The 19,930-nt window shown below is 42.1% G+C and overlaps 1 protein-coding gene across 1 annotated transcript in view; it reads left to right on the top strand.

The window, feature by feature from the left end:
- ERBB4 (v-erb-b2 avian erythroblastic leukemia viral oncogene homolog 4) overlaps positions 1 to 19,930 on the top strand; it is a gene marked incomplete at both ends in the record, with an annotated part of 112,172 nt that overhangs the window by 10,013 nt on the left and 82,229 nt on the right. Inside the window, 2 exons of the mRNA XM_009696912.1 lie at positions 10,048 to 10,113; positions 18,535 to 18,653. Coding sequence (XP_009695214.1) covers positions 10,048 to 10,113; positions 18,535 to 18,653 — 185 coding nt within the window. The remainder of the gene's footprint in view (positions 1 to 10,047; positions 10,114 to 18,534; positions 18,654 to 19,930) is intronic.

Here is a 19,930-nt window from a genome sequence, read left to right as displayed (position 1 = left end):
GGGAAAGAAGAAGAAAAGAATGATGATAAAATCGGCCGCTTAATTGCATCTACAGGTTCTTGAGGCTGCTGTGTGCCTCCCACCCTTTTGAAGTTGTCTGTCGTTAGATCTGCGAGATGCACGTCCCAGCCACCAGCTCAGAGCGGGCTTGGTTGGTGCGGCTGTGCAGGGCACGAGGGTAGGCGCATCGCTCGGTGGCGGTGGGTGGGTGCAATGTTGGGACTAACCAGCCGGCATCGTGATGGGCTGCTCCCAACAGACTACTCTCTTGCTTGCATAAAACACAAAGCCATTACTGCTATCATAGCTGCATTTTTTAAAGGATTTTGTTACACATGCCTGTTTTGGCAGAAATTCTCAGAACTGTCACTAAAGTTCCTGTCCTGCTTTTGTGGACAGTCTGGCTAAACAGCTCTGGCCACTGGGCTGCTCAAACCCGGGGCTGTTTCAGGGGCTTCTGTCTGTTCCCTTCACACCTCCTGCAGTGAAGAGGACAGTGCTGTGGTTTCAAATGAAGCTGAGTGACTAGAAGGGCAGTTTCTGACTGCTAAGCAACAGACAAGGTGTAGGAAGTAGCAAAGCAAAACAGACCAGTGTATTTTATGCTCCTGCAGTCCCTCACGCTTTCTGTCCCTGTGTGTAGGACCTCCACATTCATATCTCCTTGGGCTTGTATTCAAAGGAGCTTTCACATCTCAAAATCTTCCTTCAGGTCCTCTTGTAGGAACTTGTAATTTACTTTCAAAAACTCATAAAAGCCATCATCAGTGAAGTGTTCTGGCAGAGGGGAAATGTTGGGAATATTTGCAGAGTAAAATACTTAATCCAGGGTTTTCAAGTGGTTTTATACAAAGTGCTACATATGAAAACAACTTCATACCAATTTCATTCTATTACTCCTACATGATAGTCACAGAATGTCCACAGCATCACCTCTGGGCAGGTCTCTGATAGATGAAGGTTATCCAGGAAACTGCAGTCTGAAATTTGTTTGTATGATTATTTTCATTGAGTATTTGTGTATAGCAAACACTGAATCTAAATATCAGAGTATATGCCCAAGCTTTGTTTTCCAACAAAGAAAGGGCTTCTGTTGTCCAAGTATTGTTTTGTAATAATCAGTTTTGTTTTGAATAGCCAGAGATACATTTTGAATGAATGATTACATTTGAATAAGCGTATTATGATACTTATCCAAAGTTTGCCTAAAACTGGACTCCAGATTTCGTGGAAACAGGGAGTTCCTTTCTCATATTTCCATCTAATAGAGGCAAAAGTTGGTCAAAACATTAGCACACCTAACTGCACCCAGCAGTTAGGAATATTACATGGTATCAAAAAAAAAAATTAATTCTAGCCATTTCAATTTCAAGTTCTCATTTCCTTTCTTTGAGGTTATTACTTTGTTTAAAAAATGAAAACTGTATGCCCCTCTGTTTGAACTTTATTACTGCTTTGGCAGCATTACAGGAACATTATTACAGGACGTTATTTTAACTTATATGGTATTGACTGACTTGATCTGTTTGAGGGGTGGAGGAGTTGGTATTAAACAAGCACAAGAACACTCCCAGCTTTGGCACTTACTTTTCACTGTGCCTTTGAGTTTGTTGAGAACCTCCTTTGAAGATCTCCTCTAACAGTGCAGAGATTTCTCACCCAGTGGTACACATTGTGTCCAAAAAAGAAACCCATATCTGCATCCTTCAGTTCTCAGCCAAGATTATGCATCAGGCAGTAAGTCTGCTGCTGCATCTAAGGACAGATAGCTGGCTTAAGATTTATTACAGGCACTGATGGGGTGCAGAACTGATGGCTGTGTTCAGTAGGAGTCACTGCTGCTTGGCTTGTTTGTGTTTTTTAATTTCAGGTGTTGTCACACCACAAAGAGAAGTACCTGTTGCTGTGAGCCAGAATAAAAAGCACGCGGGCTGAGAGCTACTGGGCAGTGTCCTAGGGCAAGGAAGGGTGCAGGTGTCACAGTATTAGGCATTGCAATGGCTGCTTCTTAGATATGAAATTCATGCATTTCCAGACACCCCCATGCAGAGGAGGGAGCCCATTAAAATAGTACCTGCCAGGAGCAAACCAGGGGGAAGTGCTGAAATGAATATAAAGGCATAGGAGATATTGGATTTTTATGGTCATTGGCTGCTGGGAATCAGCAGCGCCTACTTCCCTGCTGCCTTCCCCTCACAGACCTGTCTTCTGCTCACACTCAAATTTCCTCTGTAAGAAGGACTTTTTTCCCCTTTTAAGAAATACATTAGCAGCTTAGGAGTTCTTCAGGATGTAGGGGAGCAGGGTTCAGTTTCCTACCTTGCCTGAAGGCATTCAAATCCACACCTCGTACCTCCCAGTGGCAACTGCCCCAGGTTTGTCTGAGTTGGGGTCTTTCCTACTCCTTCTGTTGAAATTCTGACTATCAAGTAATCATCAGGTAAGATACAGAAATAGTCCTAGGGGCATGGACCGATACTTAGATGTACCCCTTCTCCAGTGACCGTAACCACTGAGCTGTGGGGCGAGAACCCCAGAACGGCTGCATGCTGTGTCCAGCGCTCTGCCTTCAGGGCCGGTGAGCTCACCGTGTTGTTGGGAGAGCTGTCACCAGGAGAGATGGCGGCCTGCTTGGTGCTCTCCCCTTCCAGAGGAACAGCCTGTAGACTGTTTCTTGGGTTGCAGTCCTGAGAGGCGAGAATCTTCATCACAGTAAGCAAAGGACAAAGCGGGATGCCTAACACCCCATCCTAGTGGAGTGTTAACATCTGCAGATGGTGGAACATCACCCTCTCCCTCCACACAGAGGAAAGGGAAACTAAGAGCTATCCCTGTATTTTGAAGGGGTCTAGGGTTGTTGTGATCTGTGTACTTTCAGGATGGTCCATATGAGAGGGAGGGTGTTTTGTTTTGACCCCAGTGTATACCCCTGTTAGACAGGGACCAGGCTGCTCTGCTGTTCAGGAACAGAAGTCCTGCTGCAAGTGTGCGAGGATGGGCAGTTAGCCATGGCTTACTGGAGGGGAATGTATTTTTTTAACAATAACGATTATAAAGGAAGATTCCTGAGGGCTTGATGTTCTTGATGAGCCTGCCAAGCGGCTGGTATGACTTGACCTATCCTTTTAGCCTTCCGGCTGTGTCTCCCCATTTGCTCAGGATCCCCGTGTGTGTGTTCAGAAAGGCATTGGACGCTGATTGGAACTAATTCACCACCACAGTGGGGAGAATTCACTTACATTGCTCTGTGCTAACAGCTATAAGCAGTGATAATTAATAGCTCCTAATTGCTTAATCAGTGTAAAGTTTTAGACTATGTCATATGTGAAGGTTTTTATTTTGTGTCGATGACTAAATCCCCAATTAATGTATAGAGTCATACTGCCTTACCAGTGCTGTCTGTTCCAGGCAGAGAAAAATAACCAGTGTCTTCATTACCCCCTTAGGTCCCTTTCTGTAGCCGTTACTGTGGCCTGAAGAGATTTTTCTGTAGCAGCTGAAGTAACGTTACAGTGAGCTTCCTATCAGCTCAGAGCTGTCAGCGATAGATATGAATCCACTGGCCTGAGCCTGTTCAGTGCTGCTGACATGCTCTTCTTGACTTCCCATTTATTCCTTTACCTCTGGTGGCCGATCTCGCTTAAACTCAAAACTGTCTGCCACCAATGTATCTAGTGATACTCTGTAATTTTGCAGTTCTCAACGGATCCCTGGTCCCTAGGCACACGTGAGGGTTGTTTCCACCCCACATTACTCAAGAAAATGCATCCCCTTTTGATACCCAGTTTTTGTTTTCTTCAGTGCTGTTTCAGTTTTATCTCTGTTCCCTCTCCCTGCTCTCCCTCACACTGCCCCCGTATCGCTTTCCGTGCCTGCCTTTCAGGGCATATCTCTTGGATTATTTTCATTTCCCAGACCTATTTCCCATGCCAGTTTCTTTTCAGCTGCCTGTGCCTGAGTCCCCCTCCATTTGTGTGTGTCTCTTCTTATCTGCTGAGGAAGATGACGGGAAGATAAAGGTGTTGAACGGCAGAGTGGGAAGTCCCTATTGGAAGCGATCGTTAGAGGGAGTTTGCTTTCACCGTTATTGAGCCCCAGTAGTCCCCGTATGCCAGATGCACATCCCTGGCAGTTAAGGGTTGGGCGCTGGAAAACTTTAACTTCTGGATGGTGGTAGCATCCACAAAAGGTGCTGCACTTTTCCACAGCGTGAGTCTTCATCGTTGATGAACACCATACGAGTTTTCGCTGTAAAGGGATCCCGTTAATATTTGTGCAAGGTACATCTACTGGGCATGGAGACTTTGGGATAGAAGCAATGATACAGAGACGAGACAGAAAGGTCAGCTGAAGTGCTGCCATTTACCACAATGAAAGTAACAATATGAGTGCAGGTACAGCTTGTTAAAGAAAAGCCTGAATTTTATGGGACTAATCCCATGTTGGAAAACTATTTGGTGATACATCCTGAGGTGAACTCATCTGACATCAGTGAAAGCAACATAGTTTGATAGCAGTAAAGGAATTGACCCTTACATTTCTGTATCCCAGCACACTTCTACAGAGAGGAACAGAAAACGAGCATTAGATATTTCTATAAGACACTTTCTTCTTTTACAGAAAGTTTTACTTTCTCTTGCGACATGTGTCTCTCCTTCCATAAAGGAAGGAAATCCTGAAAAGTGTGAGTCTCTGTTAGGTAATTAACTTTCAAATCAATAGAAGAGATCTGAAGGCTAGCACAGGGCTGGTAGAAAATGCAAAATAATTTTTACTTAACAAAGAAGTGTGAATGAATGAATATGTGACAATAGGAATAGTCAGACAAGGACACGGAAAGCATTACGGCCTGATAAAGGCAGAACAATCCATCACAACAATAGTATCTTTAATTCCCGTTAACGCTGTGCTGTAGTGTTTGAATTATATTTTGATTTTGTTATCTCTTCATACATAAAACTGAGGAGTTTTAGCTGCCTAGAAAAACAACACACAAGCATATTTAAACCTTCTGTCCCATCTAAGCAATGGAAAGAAGAGACTGAGACTCTTACCGCAGCGTGTACCTGGGACTTCTGGGACCTTAGGGCAAGTTATGTCTAGAAACATCTATATGGCATCTCCAGTGTTTTTGCAGAAGTGAATTTTTTAGGTGAAGGATGAGTTTATAAGTAGCTTACAGAAGCTAATAAAGGATTTCTAGGTGTTTTGGTAGTTAGTCAATTATTTTAGACTGTTAGATAAGTAAAGAGGCTGCTTATAACCATGGCTTATAACCGTCAAAGCCCCTTTATTTTGGCTGTGTTTATTTGCGCTTCAGTATCAATGTGTGGCAGATGTGCTAACATTTATTAATGATTTATTAACGTGATAGAAACCATCTGTAAATGCAAGGTTTGTGCAAAGTGAGACCATTTCTTCTCTTATTTCTGCTTTCCTTCTCCTACTGAGAGAGGTCTGCTTGAGGCAGCTGGCATAGCTGATGGGGAAGAAGCAGTGTTTCTTCTCTGAACTACACTGAGCTTAGAGCTAAGAGGGGGACTTCATTTTTCTTGTCTTGTCAGTAACTTAATCCTTTGTGGTTTTACTGTTCCTGAAATAATAAAGTCAGTCTGGAGCCAAAGGAAAGCCCTTCTCAATTCTCAGGAAAGCAGAAGGATGAAGTAACCTTGGTCTTTCCCAAGCTAGTAAGCAAACATTTTCTGGTGGTGACTTTCCCTGGCTGGGAGAGCAGAAGCATCTCCTGCAAATAAAACTCTGTCCTGGAAGTTACAACGATGATAAACTCTGCACCACAGTCCATAATGAAGATCTGTTGCGGTAGAACTGGCCAAGGGAAGACAAGCCCAGGAGACAAGCCACTGGTGTTCTGTGTGGAATTTGCCAAAGCAAAATTAATTCTTACATTCCAGTGGGAATCTGCCCTTTCTAAACTTAGATTTCATAACAAACTGTGTAAAAATTATGTAAGCTTCCTTTTAACTCCTTCCCTTCTCCTCTGCATTCTAATAAATAAAATGTCATCATGTATACAGAACAATGCCACTATTCAGGAGCAGAAATGTACTCTAGTGTCACATCTGCAACAGGGCAGGAGACTTATTCAGGTTCTTCCCTTCCTTATCTCACTTAGAGAAGAAAAAACCCTTTTTTCTTATGTGCCTTTATTAATGTGCAAGCATAATGTGAATGGGCAAGGTAGAACCCTGCAGATTTTTTTTTTTTGGCCAAATTCCAGGTAATTCTTGCATCACTATTTGACTGTAATAAGAACATAGATGATGAGTTGTTACAGATGGGCTGTTTTACTGCTGCTGAGTGTTCCTAGGTCGCACCGATTGCCACCAAGACTTTAGGACACTCAGCATCTTTTGACGTCAAGGACCAGTGGAGGAAATCATAGGAAGGAGTTCTACCTCTTTCCTCTCTGCTGCATCAAAACAAAAGGCAGAACAGTTCTGCAGTTTCATGGTTTGCCATTTCTTCAATAGTTGTTTCTTTTAGCCCTTACTGCTGTATGTTGGAGGGGTTTAGAGTATTTTAGAGACACAAGGAATAACAGGAATTATTTGTTTTATGCCAAAAATTGTTTGATAATTTTTTCTCAAATCTGTTGGCTCACTACAATCTAAAAATCCTAAGAAAGATATACAGAAGGATCTGTGAGAAGTAATATAATTATTTCAAGGACCTCGTCGGTCTTGGGGCCAATGGATTTATTTAAGCCTAACAAGTCTGATCATGAGACCTGTTCCTCACATGAGTGCTTCTTATGCTCCTGACTACTTATGGTGACTTCCATGGGACTATTTTTGTGTTAGATTTACAGAGCTGATCTTTAATGGGTAGCAATCTGTTCTTATTACAGAGGGGGAAAACAGTTGAAATAATATGGAGTTACGTGAGGGCAGAATCTGGACCAGTTCATACTGAGAGCAAAGAAAGTTATTTTTCTTTTTAAACAAACTAACCAATATAGACACACTATTTGGAGCGAATTTGGTTTTTGTTTTTGATTCTCAGTATGACCTTCAAAAGGACACGTAACAATGCAATTCAGAGGTGTGTTGCCTACAAGCTCAGCTCCTTGTTGTGTCTGTGCAGCTGAAAAAAGTGAAAACAAAGAAACGGACACTTTTGAGTTCCCTACCAGAAAAAAGGAAACTGGCAGCCTTTTCTTGCTTTATTGTTAAATATCTCTATTTATATGCAAATGATCATCTGACACTGCCAAACAAAGTCATGTACCAGGAAGCAGGCATGCAAGTTAAAATAATTTTTAAAATTATTTTTGAAGATGCTGGATCACTTTTATTTCCAGGAGCAACAGAGGTGGCAGAATACATTTTTGGTTGCGCACCAAGGATCTGCTCAGCACCTAGGAGTTACAAATATGAAGATTTTTGTTTTAAATGTAGCTTTTGCAGAAGTATAGACGGACTCTTTAGTTAGAGATCACTCGGAGCAATGCTTGAAGTTTCTTCTGTGTTGTCTCACTGCACGTATTGCAGCGGAAAGCCCAGTGCATCCACTATGTTTTGGAAGGAGATAGAATCCAGGGGCAGAAAGAGGAAGAAGCAGCCAAACTGCTGCCAACTTCTGCCTCAGGAGTATGTGGTTACAAGTGATCTGTGCAGTGCTTTATACTGCATCTAGCTGCAAGGCTTTTGGCTTTCTCCCTAAGCTCCAGACCCCTTAAGCTAGACGAGCACGAGACTTGACCGCAAGGAAGGATGGGGCATAAAAGAAAGTCTCACAAGAGGAGGCTCTGTCGTCTGTGAGTTGCGGTTCCTCCCAGTCTGTCCCAGCAAGGATGCCCCAGCTCAGGTGAGGACCAAGCAAAGCAAGTGGTGGAAAGGTTATCTGAACATCCATCCAGGGTCATACCCTGTCCTCTTCCCACTTCTTCTGTTGGTCAGGGATAGCCAGTTCATAAACTCCACTTCCTGGGGATCATTTTTATTCAGTTGAGCGAGTGCCAAATTCAACAAACAAACAGTATCTTGTCGAGCCTCCTCTGTTAAAATTCTTCCTTTAATTTGCTGTTTACCTCACCTTCTTTTTAAACTTCCATTCCTGTAAATCAATATGGATGTATTTGCTTTCTGCACAGGGTTCCAGTAGTCTCTTAATAATCATAATAATCGTTATTACTGATTAAAGTTGCATTATTCATGCCAGATGGAGTCCCCTCCCTGTCAGCCAGAATGAGTTTGCATTATGTAGTTATAGTACATTTCTGATCTAAATAAACAGATGGCAGAATGTGACAGCAAATTATGTGCTGGTGATGTCAGCAACAACGCTTCCCAAGTATAATTGCTTTAAATGAACATGAATGCAGCAAGGAGCTGGTAGTTTTAACAAGGTAGTTGGCATACAGTGTGGTAATTACCATACAGCATCATCAATAGCACCATGAATGCTGTGTGAGTGCTGAGGGAAGAACACTAGCTTTGAAAAAATAGTGACAGAAAGTCCGACTTTACACGACTATGACAGTGGGTTTGCTCCGCTATTTAACATCTCGTAGGTATAAGCACACTGCTAGCAGAGGAGCAGTGTTTTCTGTTGGGGTAATCCACCCTTAGCTGAGAGACATTTTGCACTTTCTCCAGCACTATCTCCCATCAGGGCATGTGGGAAGTATTTGATTTAGTGTAATGGAGCAGCGTTAAGAACAGCTGCTGTTAATAGAGGATTGAAAGGTAAGCTTCTGGATCAGGTTCAAAGGGGAAATTCACTTAATAGAATCTCAGCAGTATTCAGTGATGAATAGAAATTTAATCAAAGACAAGGATAGGTTCCTGTGGTCAAAAGAGCAGCGATAAAGACTGTGCATAGTCTTCAATACTGCTTACCTTGGGTTTTTCAGTTCCTCCCTTCAGGTGTGGCTGGGTGTAAAGGGCTTGGCCATCTACACCTCAGGCACTGCCATGCAGCTGGGGCACAGGGTGCAGTAAGGCAGGCTCTCCGTGTGTGCTCTGGGAGCGTTCGGCAACTGGAGGAAGAAGCAGCGAGAACAGGAGTGCGATGGAGCTCTGGCCGCGTCCGGATGGGAGCTGCAGAATGAGGTCTCCATTCGCTCACAGTCAGGACTGGCATGGGACTGTCCAGGTGTTTTCTCAAATAACGTTAAGATGCAGCCAGAGGAGAATGTGCCAGTTCTTCTGCCTGCTTTCCATTTCCTCGGTCAGCATTTAGCCATGAAATGGAAGATGTGAACTCAACTCCCTCTTTAGTCCAAGCTGGTTTCAATCACTAATTACTAGGTAGTTTATAAAAGCTATCACTGCTAACTTTTCCTGCTCTATCTGTATTTTACAATGAAAGCACTTACATTTCCTTTCCTCGAGGGACTAAACCTGTCAGCATGGGGAAGGATGATGCAGAGTATCACCTCTAGGTTCTGAAGGGACATGAGGTTCCTTCAGAAGCACAACTGCAGGCAACTAGAGAACCAGCAGCCAGAAAAGGAAAGGTCCTGTGAGCTTAGCTAGCACTGCGGTTAAGTGGTTGCACAGGGCATGTTTCCTTTACCATGATACTGGACACGAAGACTATGCAAGCTTTTGGGGGAGAGGGGTGGCTTTTAATCAAAGGCATATCGCCCCATTGTTCAGATGAAATTTCACATATGAGAGAGAGATATCCTCTCTAGCACAGCCATCTCTCCTCCTGTGGAGGAATGAGTAGGTCTTACATCTGACATAGAGGGCAATAGTAACAGCACTGTGTGATGACGTTGTTCCTCAGTCCTCTGTAGTTGTTCATCTGTTTTTTGTTTTAAAATGTCCCAGTCATTACACATAGCAGAGAGGTATTTAGGGTATAAAACACTTAGACAAGTAGCCGTACGTCGTATACGTTTGACGTTAATTCTGGCTATTTATCTAGGCTTTTTTTTTACAGGCACTCTTTCAACCTTGGTTAAGCATAAAAACCTCCAAAGACAAGATGGACCCTCCTCCTCAGCAGCTGCTGGATGTTGAAGAAATGAAAGGAAGCCACATTTCTAATCTCTCTCTCTTTCTGTCTGTCCTGCAGGTGGTCGATGCCATAAGTCCTGCACAGGCCGGTGCTGGGGACCCACAGAGAATCACTGCCAGACCTGTGAGTATGCAAGACTCTGAGAAACAAAGGAGTGAAAAATGATGTAACAGGGATCATACTGTTTTTCAGTTGTGAAGGGATATTATAAATTCTGGTTTTAGTATAATTTTAAGATACTTGATTTTTTTTTTCCCTATGTTTTTACCAACAGGTGATCTGCTTTTTTTCTGCCCATGTGAATTTATGTTTTTCTTTTCTCCCTTGCACTTTCTAAAAACGCTTAAGCTAACTTGAATTTTCTTTTCACTTCTTGGTGGCAACATGGAGCATGGCTCCTGAGAATATTGATGGTTATGTTGGAATACACTGAAGTGAATACTGCATGAATAGAAAAAACTACAAGGCAGATTTGGAGATCTTTAGAAACAACCTGACACTGTTAATTTCAGTGGGACCCTGGGAATATTAGTTATCTTGCAGAATTGTTCTCTTTAGAATAACTTCAGAATGTATTTGAGTTGTACTGAAAGAGAGAATAATAGTTTTTTTGTGAAGGAAGTAGTAAGTGCAGGGTTGTTCACAATGTCTGTCTGTCCTCTTGAATTTAGAGAGCATTAAAATGAATGAAAAAGAACTATATTGAGAGAGTTTCTTCCCTGTGTGCTTTCAACTCCTTCAGATAGGCACTAAAGAGCTAGAAGTGCAGTCACAATATTAGCAAATATAAAAGAGGAGAAAATTGAGAGCTCTCTTTTCCTACAAGTTTTTTCTTTTTTCCCCCCTTACGGGAACAGAGCTATCCTTTACATTTCCTTTCTTTGAAATTTAGGAGGGTGGAAATTGGTTGCATTTACTGGAGTCACTCTTCCTAGGAAATGAAATGGTTGCTGCTGGCTCCCCCAGAGAGCAGTGCTCTAGCTTGTGCCTGTTTGCTTGGCTGAGTTGTAGATAGGAGGAAGGGGTTGTGATGAATTAACCACTATCAAGTGAGCACACCAACTCGCTCTCTCAGCTGGTGATAGCCCAATGTCACATGCCTTTTTTGTTGGAAATATTAGGAACAGTGCAACTATGCCTTTTTTTTTTTAACTACTTGGAGCAAGAGATAAGAGGAAATTAGAAATGGCAGACAGCTTGACATGAACGTTTTACAAGTGAGTACGAGCAGAAGATCCAAGCTGACCTCCTGTCCATGGCAAAGCAAGGGGCAAAGGCGATGGAGCTGCGCGCCTGCAGAGGCTCTGCCGCCCTGCCGGGTGCTGCTTTTCGTTCAGGAGCATCAGCTGATGTTGCTGGCAAAGCTGATGACAGTTACAGCTCTGCTAAAGTTAACATGTTCTTATATCACTGCTTCATATTGAGCTTTATCTGCAGCTGTGATTAAAAACGCTTTAGGACAGGTTGTAGGAATAACTGTATAACGAATGAGGTACAGTGAGTCTAAGCAGATTCTTCTTTGTCGGAATTGCACTAGTATGTCTCCTTCCTTTGCTGGCAGTCTTTATGAAAGCCCCAAAGAAGTCAGTGCTCAGAAAGCCTTCTTGCATCAAGGTTATGTGCTGAAGTAGATAATGGAAAGAGACTTAAACCCTAGCTGACCAAATTATTTTATATCATGTTTAGATTTAATTAATGCTGGTTCTTTCTCTGTCCTAATGAGAGGCCGGTTTGTCTATTAAAACTAGTCACTCTGTAAGAACCTGGGTAATTCATCCAAGCCTGAGTAGACTTATTCAGGCCTTACGTGGTTATCTTATCCAAGAATACTGTAAAACCTTGGCAGTTCTATTCTATAAGGTTGGGATGATCCTGGCTCAGGCCTTGGCTCCAGCAAGCAGAGGTTTGATGAAAAGCAAGACTTATGTAAAGTCGGAAAGGCCTTATGTAAAGTCGGAAAGTCCAGCTGGACTCTGTGTGGCTGAGAAGTCCATGCGGCAGGATCAGCTCCCATGGTCTCAACCTCTACAAAGCACTGCTCTCAGATAACTGAACTGATTTGGTGGATTAATGTAGTAATACCAGAGAGCGAAAAACTTATCTGCAGTGTTGTAAAGTCAGAAGCTTAGCAGAGCTGCACGGTAGGTTTGCTCCAGGAGTGACAGCTATCTCTCTCTTCACAGTGACTGCCCTCTCAAATCCAAACAGTGGGGACAGGCTAAGCACAACCGTGGATTTAAAATAATAAACTATGGAAGGAGATATGCCATCTAAGTTCCAGGGAGATACACAGATCACACATTTCTAATTGAAATAGCTCCTCTATGGCCTTTTACCTTCAGGCACACTCTGCAACCTCTGATTGTCAGGGACAGGAGTTAATTTTACACCATATACTTCCTCGTTGCCTCCCTGACCTCGCGGCACCTTGGGATAAGCAGCAGGATTGAAGGAAAAGACTGAATGTTAGGCTGGCAATGGGCATTTCTTCATTGCGGTTTCTCAAAATGTGTTTTTCTGCAAACTGTTTGAAGCAAAGAATAAGGATATGAGTAGGGACTCAAAACATGAAAATGCAAGTGGTGCTATGCTTTTGCGGACTTCACTTCTGACTTTAAAAAACATGCCTGGCTTTCAAGCTCATAAATGCTATTCTTAGATACAAGCCAGAGATAGGCTGAATGGTATCACAAACACACCGTATACCTTAACCTAGTCATCTCGGGGATGCACATCTTTCAAATGTGTGTAGGAAAACACTTCGGCAGTACTACATCGCAGTGTCAAACTATTTTGTTCCTAGAAATAACTCGGAGGTATGTCTGCATTTTAATAATTTCTTTTTTTTATTGAGTTGCTGGAGCAAAATATTCTAATGAGGCCCCCTCCCAAGATAAGATTTAAATTATTTTCCTGGCAAAGGATAAAAAATGAAAGATCTTAATCCGTGTTTTTCATTTCAAATTACATATGGAAAAAATCAAAATCCTTTTGTTTTTTGCATGAATATCATCCACCTAGCTGCTTATGTTGCCTTCCAGCAATGTCTCTCTGTACTTCTAACTCTATCTGAACCACCACCTGCATCTAACTCTGTTCTAATGTCTCTCTAAATGTGACAAGAAAATTTGTGTGTTTAAGAAGGCAATTAATAGAAAATTTAAAATAAGCTGTTCTATTAGGCAGTAGAAAAGATGTCATTTCAGGGTACTTTTATGCAGTTAACAATCCATTTTTCTTTTATCATTAAAAATTAGTAAATATTAATATTGAACATTTAAAAGCTAGATGGTATTCTTTGTTTCAGTGTCAGGAAAAGCTAATGTGGAAATACTTTAAAAAAAGAATCTATTTTTCAAAGAGTATTGGACACCAACTAAATAGAAAGTGAACCACTTTAAAAAACCCCACAAGAATAAATGCTTTTGGAAGTTACTAATGAAATTTGAAAATCTATGGTTAGGTTGTTACTATTTTCGCTGTTGATGACTGTTAAGAGTTTAGGGGGTATTTTTTAGTTTTCATATGAAAAGAAATCAAAACTTTTATAAATTGAGTACATTATTTTATTAAAATGACAGATTATGCACTTTGTCCTAGAGCAATGTAACATAAACAAAAGAGAAAAATCTAAATTAAAATATAAGGCCAACTAAGGGAATGCAAACAAGGCAAATAGCCTTTAAATCAAGCCCGAAATATAAACATTCAGCAAATGTAAAATGTGCCATGACTGTGTATGTGTACAGGAGTTCAGCCTGACCATAATTGTATTTGTACAGTCCTTGTGCAGCTGATGTTGCTGGGAAAAAGAAGGTGCCGATGCAGTGAGTACCCAATTAGAGCAGCAAAAGGCAAGCAGGAGCCTGGTGGGGGAGACAGAAGGAGCTGAACCAGCAGCTTAGATCAATCAGGGTAACCCAGCATTTTTGCTTGGAGCCAGCATCTTTAATTAAAATCCTTGTATTTCTCTAATAACTTTGCATGTTCGTAAGACTTTTTCATTGATTTCACTTACTTCCCATTTTTTCCTTTGTAGATTTATAGTGCCCTGACATAATTAAAGATTAAGGGAAACAATAAGAGAGACTGATTAATTGCACACACATATGAAGTACCCATTCCACCCCATCCCCAACACAGCTTATTGTTATATGGCAGTGAAATACTAGTAGAGATTGACAGTCAGTGTTCTGTGCTCCCCCAGAAACCCGTCCCAATGCATGGCACATTTTTTCAAGACCTTGGTGTTTGCCACTGTCCTTTTCTGTCCTGGCCCCAACTGTGACAGTTTGTGCGGCCGAACGCTCAGATTTCTTGGGATCCCACAAAGGGTCAGTGGGCGTCAGGGCAGGTAGTTGTGCTGACCCTCAAAAAGTCTGGTTTGAAACTTGAGGCCTCAGCTGTGATTAGTGAAGGCTCTCCTCGCAGTTATGTTGGGTGAAGAAATGAGTATCTGGCACCTAAAATGCCTCTGGGGTCCCAGCCCAGAACTCCTCAATCTCACGTGTGTGTCTGGGCTGCGAGAAGGAGGTGTTGTGAGGGCTCCTGATCGCCCCTGTCCGCCAGCTCCCCTGTGAACAGCCTCCACACTAGGTAGGAGGAGGAGGAGGAGGTCGGTATTGCTCCACTCTTCTCTCTCACCTTGCAGCAGGGCTGCTCTCAGCTGATGCTACCTGTTGGCAGCTGCTGCCCAGTTCCCTGCCATCTATCCCCGCTCTTCTTCTTGGCACCATCTCAAGCCACGTATCCCCTCTAGGAGCCACTCAGCAACATTCATCAGCCTGAACATATAGTTTGATATTTTGGGTAATATTTACCTTTACATTTCACTCTTTTGCATAGGTCTTGAGTCACAGCTATAAAATCCATTGATTGCATTTGGAAGAAATTTTTTGGGGAAAAAGCTTGCTATCTTTTTAAACCACTGCAGCTATGTACATTTTCTATAAGGTTAGTCCACGATAATGATTGCAGGAGGCTGAACTGTTATGTTTTTTGGAATCTGAACAATCAGATTGTTTCAGGACTTCAAACAATACATAGTATTGCCTTGTGGTTGTTTTCCTTTGGGGAAAATCCTTCATTGCAAACTGTCTTGAATATGAGTCCTTAAAAACATTCAGAGCCCACTAAGCTCTTCTCCGTCTTGGTGTGTGGTGTCACTGAAAAAATCTGACAGGTCCTCCTCACAGATGGACCCTCAATAGCAGTTATAATGCAAATGCAGCATGCAACGAACCAGAAGATAAATATGGTATGTTGTGGCCTTTTCCTAGAATGAAATGTTGGCATTTCTGTTAGCATTGTTTGCTTTCCCAGCAAAATAAACAATTAGGGAAGAACAGTGACAAGCCTTTGCTGTAATTGTAAATTTTGCAAACCACTTTATAACTTCTTGGTCTTCAGGAAAACTAAAAATGTTCCCTATCCTGAACAGCATGGTAGAGGCCCTCATTAAGCTGGTGCCTAATCATAAGCAGAGTATGCTTTTTGAAGGCATTCTGTTTAAGTATTGTGCCGAAAAGGGGGCCATATCCCTCCGGGTTAGCCCTGGTGCAGGGCCGGCTCTTGCTTTTTTTACTGTGGAATAAATTGTTGTAGTCTCTTAAAAAGTTAGGGAATTTAGAAAAAAAAAATGCAGTATCTGTAAGTTTATACATTGCACAAGTTTTACTGTGGGGCTCTAGAGGAGGGTGAATAATTTAGATGATTTTGTCCTAGCCTAATAGTGTGAAAACTGCTGAGAAGATGTCAGTAAATTGCTTAAATCCATTGCTCTTGTTGAGCTCGTTCCTCACCGCTGTTTAAACTATGCAGCCTAGGAAAGGGCTATTATCTGCAGCTCAGCTTGAAAGAAGTGTGTAATCCTGCAAATACAGATCTTGGCTCGCTAAAAGGAATAGCTTATGAGTTGACAGGAAGACTGTCCCTTTTCTAAATGTGCCTGGGGTGGTCAGTGTGGTTTGTGGGCATGGCCACCAGGCATGGGAGAGGCAGGTGTCTCCTCCTCTCAAGGCAGGGGATTCACCTCCTCAGGGCTTGTTTTTGGGGAGGCAGTGGTGGAGGATTCCCAGTACCTCCTGCAGCTGATGGTATGGCACATGCTGCCAGGCCTTGGCCTCTTTGCCCTTTTAAAAGTCTGCAGGAAACCTCCTCCATGGGGAAGCAATGGTTATATGGTGATGGTGGACATCTTGACCAGCTCCCAACAGCAGCTGGCACTGAGGTAAATAAATTATAATTGAGCTAATTAGGTGGCACGTGCTAATTGTCCACACAGAGGTGCTTTACACTAACACTTCCCAGGTTTAAGCAAAATGTTAAATTGCTGTGGAGCAACAGTGAGGAATGCTTTTTAACAGCATCCTGCCGGTGAGCAGCCATGGTGTGCTATCATGTCCTCTTCTCTTTTCCTGTTGTAACAGCGTTGATTGTATCCACCTGAAATCTGGCTCCTAGGCTCTCTGCCTCTACTGCAATTAAAAAAAAAAAAAAAGGAAAAAAAGAAATATGCAGCTGGTACACTGTAATTTTTTAGAGTGCAATGGGCAAGGTGGTGGTGGTGAGAGAAACCTGGACACTGCACCCCCTGCCTGTGGAACCTTCTAGAAGGGGGCACTGAGCATGTGCGGGGGGGCAGCAGTGAGCATGCTCGGTGGGCAGGGCAGCCATTTTAGTGCCTCCAGGGCTGCTGCTGTGAGGGCTGATTCTGGGTCTGCCCTGATGCTGGCAGTGGCAATGCCAGCCAGAGGGGTAGAAAGTGGTGGCAGAGGAATGATCATTTTAAAAAAAATGAGGTATGTGTGGTCATGAGCTGTGTAAAAGGGAGGCAGAGCACTTCAATGGTGCCCCCCCCCTTGGCTGGGGGACCAGCGCCTTGTATGAGGGGTGATACAGGTAAATACAGAGGCTTTGGGTCATGGGACAGAATGAAATGAACTTTTTCTGCTTTTGTGTCTCTCCACTAATGGTAGAGAGGGAGCTTCTGGCAAAGAGGGTCCTCTGTCAAGTCAGGATAAATGTGGGCCTCACCGCCCTTTGAGGGCCAGGCAGGTAGTGCCCTGTGCCGTGCGTATCAAGGCACTATGGACTCATTTCTGAGGTGGCAGAAAACAGTATGTAGTCACTGACTAAATGAGCTCTTCAGTCACTTTCATGAGATAAGGCTCTGTCCTTGTCAGCTAATGGTGTGGTGGTGGCGGCATGCTGCGACATGTGTGTTTTGCTTAACATATGCCGCTGTTTGGTATCTCTGTCCTAGTGTTTATCAATACTGTTAGTTAAATAAAAAAAATCCTTTTAATCTGTTTCTCTAGCAGTGTCGACAGCAAGTGCATTTGCAGCAATTTCACTTATTTCTTAAATTACATTGTATAAGACATGAAAACGTTTTCTGTCTAGGGGGTTGCCTTTGGTATCGGCATTGCTTTATTCTGTAGGTGATACACAATGACTTCTCTGTGGTTGTTTACATTTTTATGTCCTAAATAAATAATTTGTATATCAGGAAGCTTTGCCATTACCTTAAGTATTTCTGGCAAGTAGTGGCAGGAATTTGGATTGGAAAGTACTTATAAAGGAGTTACTGATAGATTAAATAGTAGAATCGAGCAGAAGGTTGGATGGAATTTTGCATTCTCTGGCTTCTTGAAAAGTGTTTTCTGTAGAGAAGTAATTAAATGCTTTTAACAAAATAAATGGTAAAGGTTAATTACAGAAGTATTACATCCCTGCTTTTATCAAAAGACAGCTGACAGCACAGCTTCCTGGCATTCTGTAGGTGGTGGCTGGTATAGTCCTGCAGATAACATTAATTTCTTTTTGCATAAAATAGAGGTAGAGGCTATAGCCAAGTGAGGGGAGGAAGACGCTCCACTTGTTGACCGTTCTTTGCACAAGGCTAAGCCCTGAGGTACAGTAGCGTGGTACAACTTAAATCACTGTGCTTTCCAGTTAGTAGAATATAGTTGTTTCCCTGTGAATGAAGACTGGATTATGTTATTTAGAAAAGGTAAGTGGTGTTTCCAAATGTGTTTCAATCTACAAGTTGTATTCTGTTCTATTATCTTATTGCCTATTTGTCAAATTGTTTACCATCAAGAACAACACTTGGCTATGAGATTGCTGGCCTCGCTCTGAATTTTACTCATTTACTCAGTGTTGCTGTCCTTCATGGGGGAAACTCACACAGAACTGGTGGGCTCTTCTGTTATTTTGTGTTTTTTTTTTTCCCCCCATATCCTTTCATCAGCTGTTTACAAAAACTAATAATTTGAAAATAATATTCCACCTGAATTTCCAAGGGTAAAAGCAAACACTTTAAAAAGATTCTTCATCCGCAGTTCTCAAGCAACATTTACGTTCCTAGAGAGGGTATTGTGAAAGTATTCTGGAGGATATGAGTGGCCAGTACCATTGAAGCAATTACCTTGAGTTTTTTCTCAGTATGCTGTTTGGTTTGTTGTTTTCCTCAGTGTGCCGCTGAAGAGCTTGCTCCTTAGTTCTGATTCTGACATGATAATTTTTCCTACCTCCTCCTAGTAACGAAGACGGTGTGTGCAGAGCAGTGTGATGGACGGTGCTATGGGCCCTATGTCAGTGACTGCTGCCACCGGGAATGTGCTGGAGGCTGTTCGGGACCTAAAGACACTGATTGCTTTGTATGTGTGAGACTTGTCATTTTTCTTGTTCATGGCAGTCAGACTGCAAATTCTTAATGCTTTAATCCATGACATTCACAATTTTGTCCTTTTTAGTGTATGGCATGCACACTCACAGATTTAGACTGCAGATTTTAGCATTTAATATTTTTCACATTATATTAACATCACTTATCTACTTAATATTACCCATTAACAGATTTATGAGATTTGTAAATACAGATTGGGTACCATTAATATGCTAATCTCTGTGATGTTTATCTTTTGTTTTTCTAAAATTAACTTTTAGAGGTGATAGGGAATGTTTAGAAGTATTTGTCATTACATTTGAGTGTGGGTTTTATTACTGCTCTGTGTGCTTTTTATTTGAAAGTCAAGAATACAATTTAGCTTCTCTGTGAAAGGTGTTCCCTATTACTGCCAGACTTGATTTAAATTCCACTTTTTTACTGGGCATGCATCTTAGTGGAGGTGGAAGGGAAGTGGTTTCGAAAATACCCTACCTCAAACACATGCTACTATGTGTGCTTAAGATGGAAAGGGGAAAAGGCTAAGTTTGTCCTTTAAAAAAAAAAAAAAAAAGTACGTACAGGCATTTAGGTAAGTTTGTCTTGTTTGTAGTTTGTTATTTATAGTAGTGTAAGCAGCTTATGCACAGAGAAGTGGATTTTTCAAAGATACCCAAGTGATTGAAGAGGCAAGTATCTACCAAGTTGGGAAGGCTCCTTTTAAAATCTGCCAGATAGGATTGGGAGGAGGGATCTTATGGTACGGAAAATTGCAGATATTTTGATAGTGTGGCCAAGTGGATCATAATGAGCTGGCAGAAACGAATCTTTCCCTGGCTGGACCTGAAACTTGCTCACTGTTCAGGTATCATTTGATAGCGGTAGGTGTTGTGTTTCAAAAACACATTCTAAATGCTATTCTTTTGCTGCTGATGAAATGCAGTGATGGCTGACGTAACTGCTAACAGGTTTTGCTAAAGCTGTTCTTTGGCTGGGGCTTTGCACAAGTAGATATTCAGCACACATGGTACACCTGATCCAACACTCACTGGAAGTTCTGTGTTCGCTTTGGACTAGAGAGATGAGAAAATAATATTCTTTCCTGTGTCGTGTACAATCTAAATAGGTAAAGGAAAGAGGAAAAATGCAGTTATTGTTCCCATATGACTGTTGAGGAACATCCTCAAAGCTGATCTGTTGATGTGTGTCCCTTTTGACAAGTGATTTGCAGCATAAGTTCTGTAATACTGCAGCCCGAAAGAAAATGAG

The sequence above is a fragment of the Cariama cristata genome, unplaced genomic scaffold, assembly GCF_000690535.1.
Source record: "Cariama cristata isolate BGI_N322 unplaced genomic scaffold, ASM69053v1 scaffold9633, whole genome shotgun sequence".
Taxonomy (NCBI): domain Eukaryota; kingdom Metazoa; phylum Chordata; class Aves; order Cariamiformes; family Cariamidae; genus Cariama; species Cariama cristata.
The sequence above is the reverse complement of the archived record's forward strand: the minus strand, read 5'-3'. Positions and strand labels throughout refer to the sequence as shown.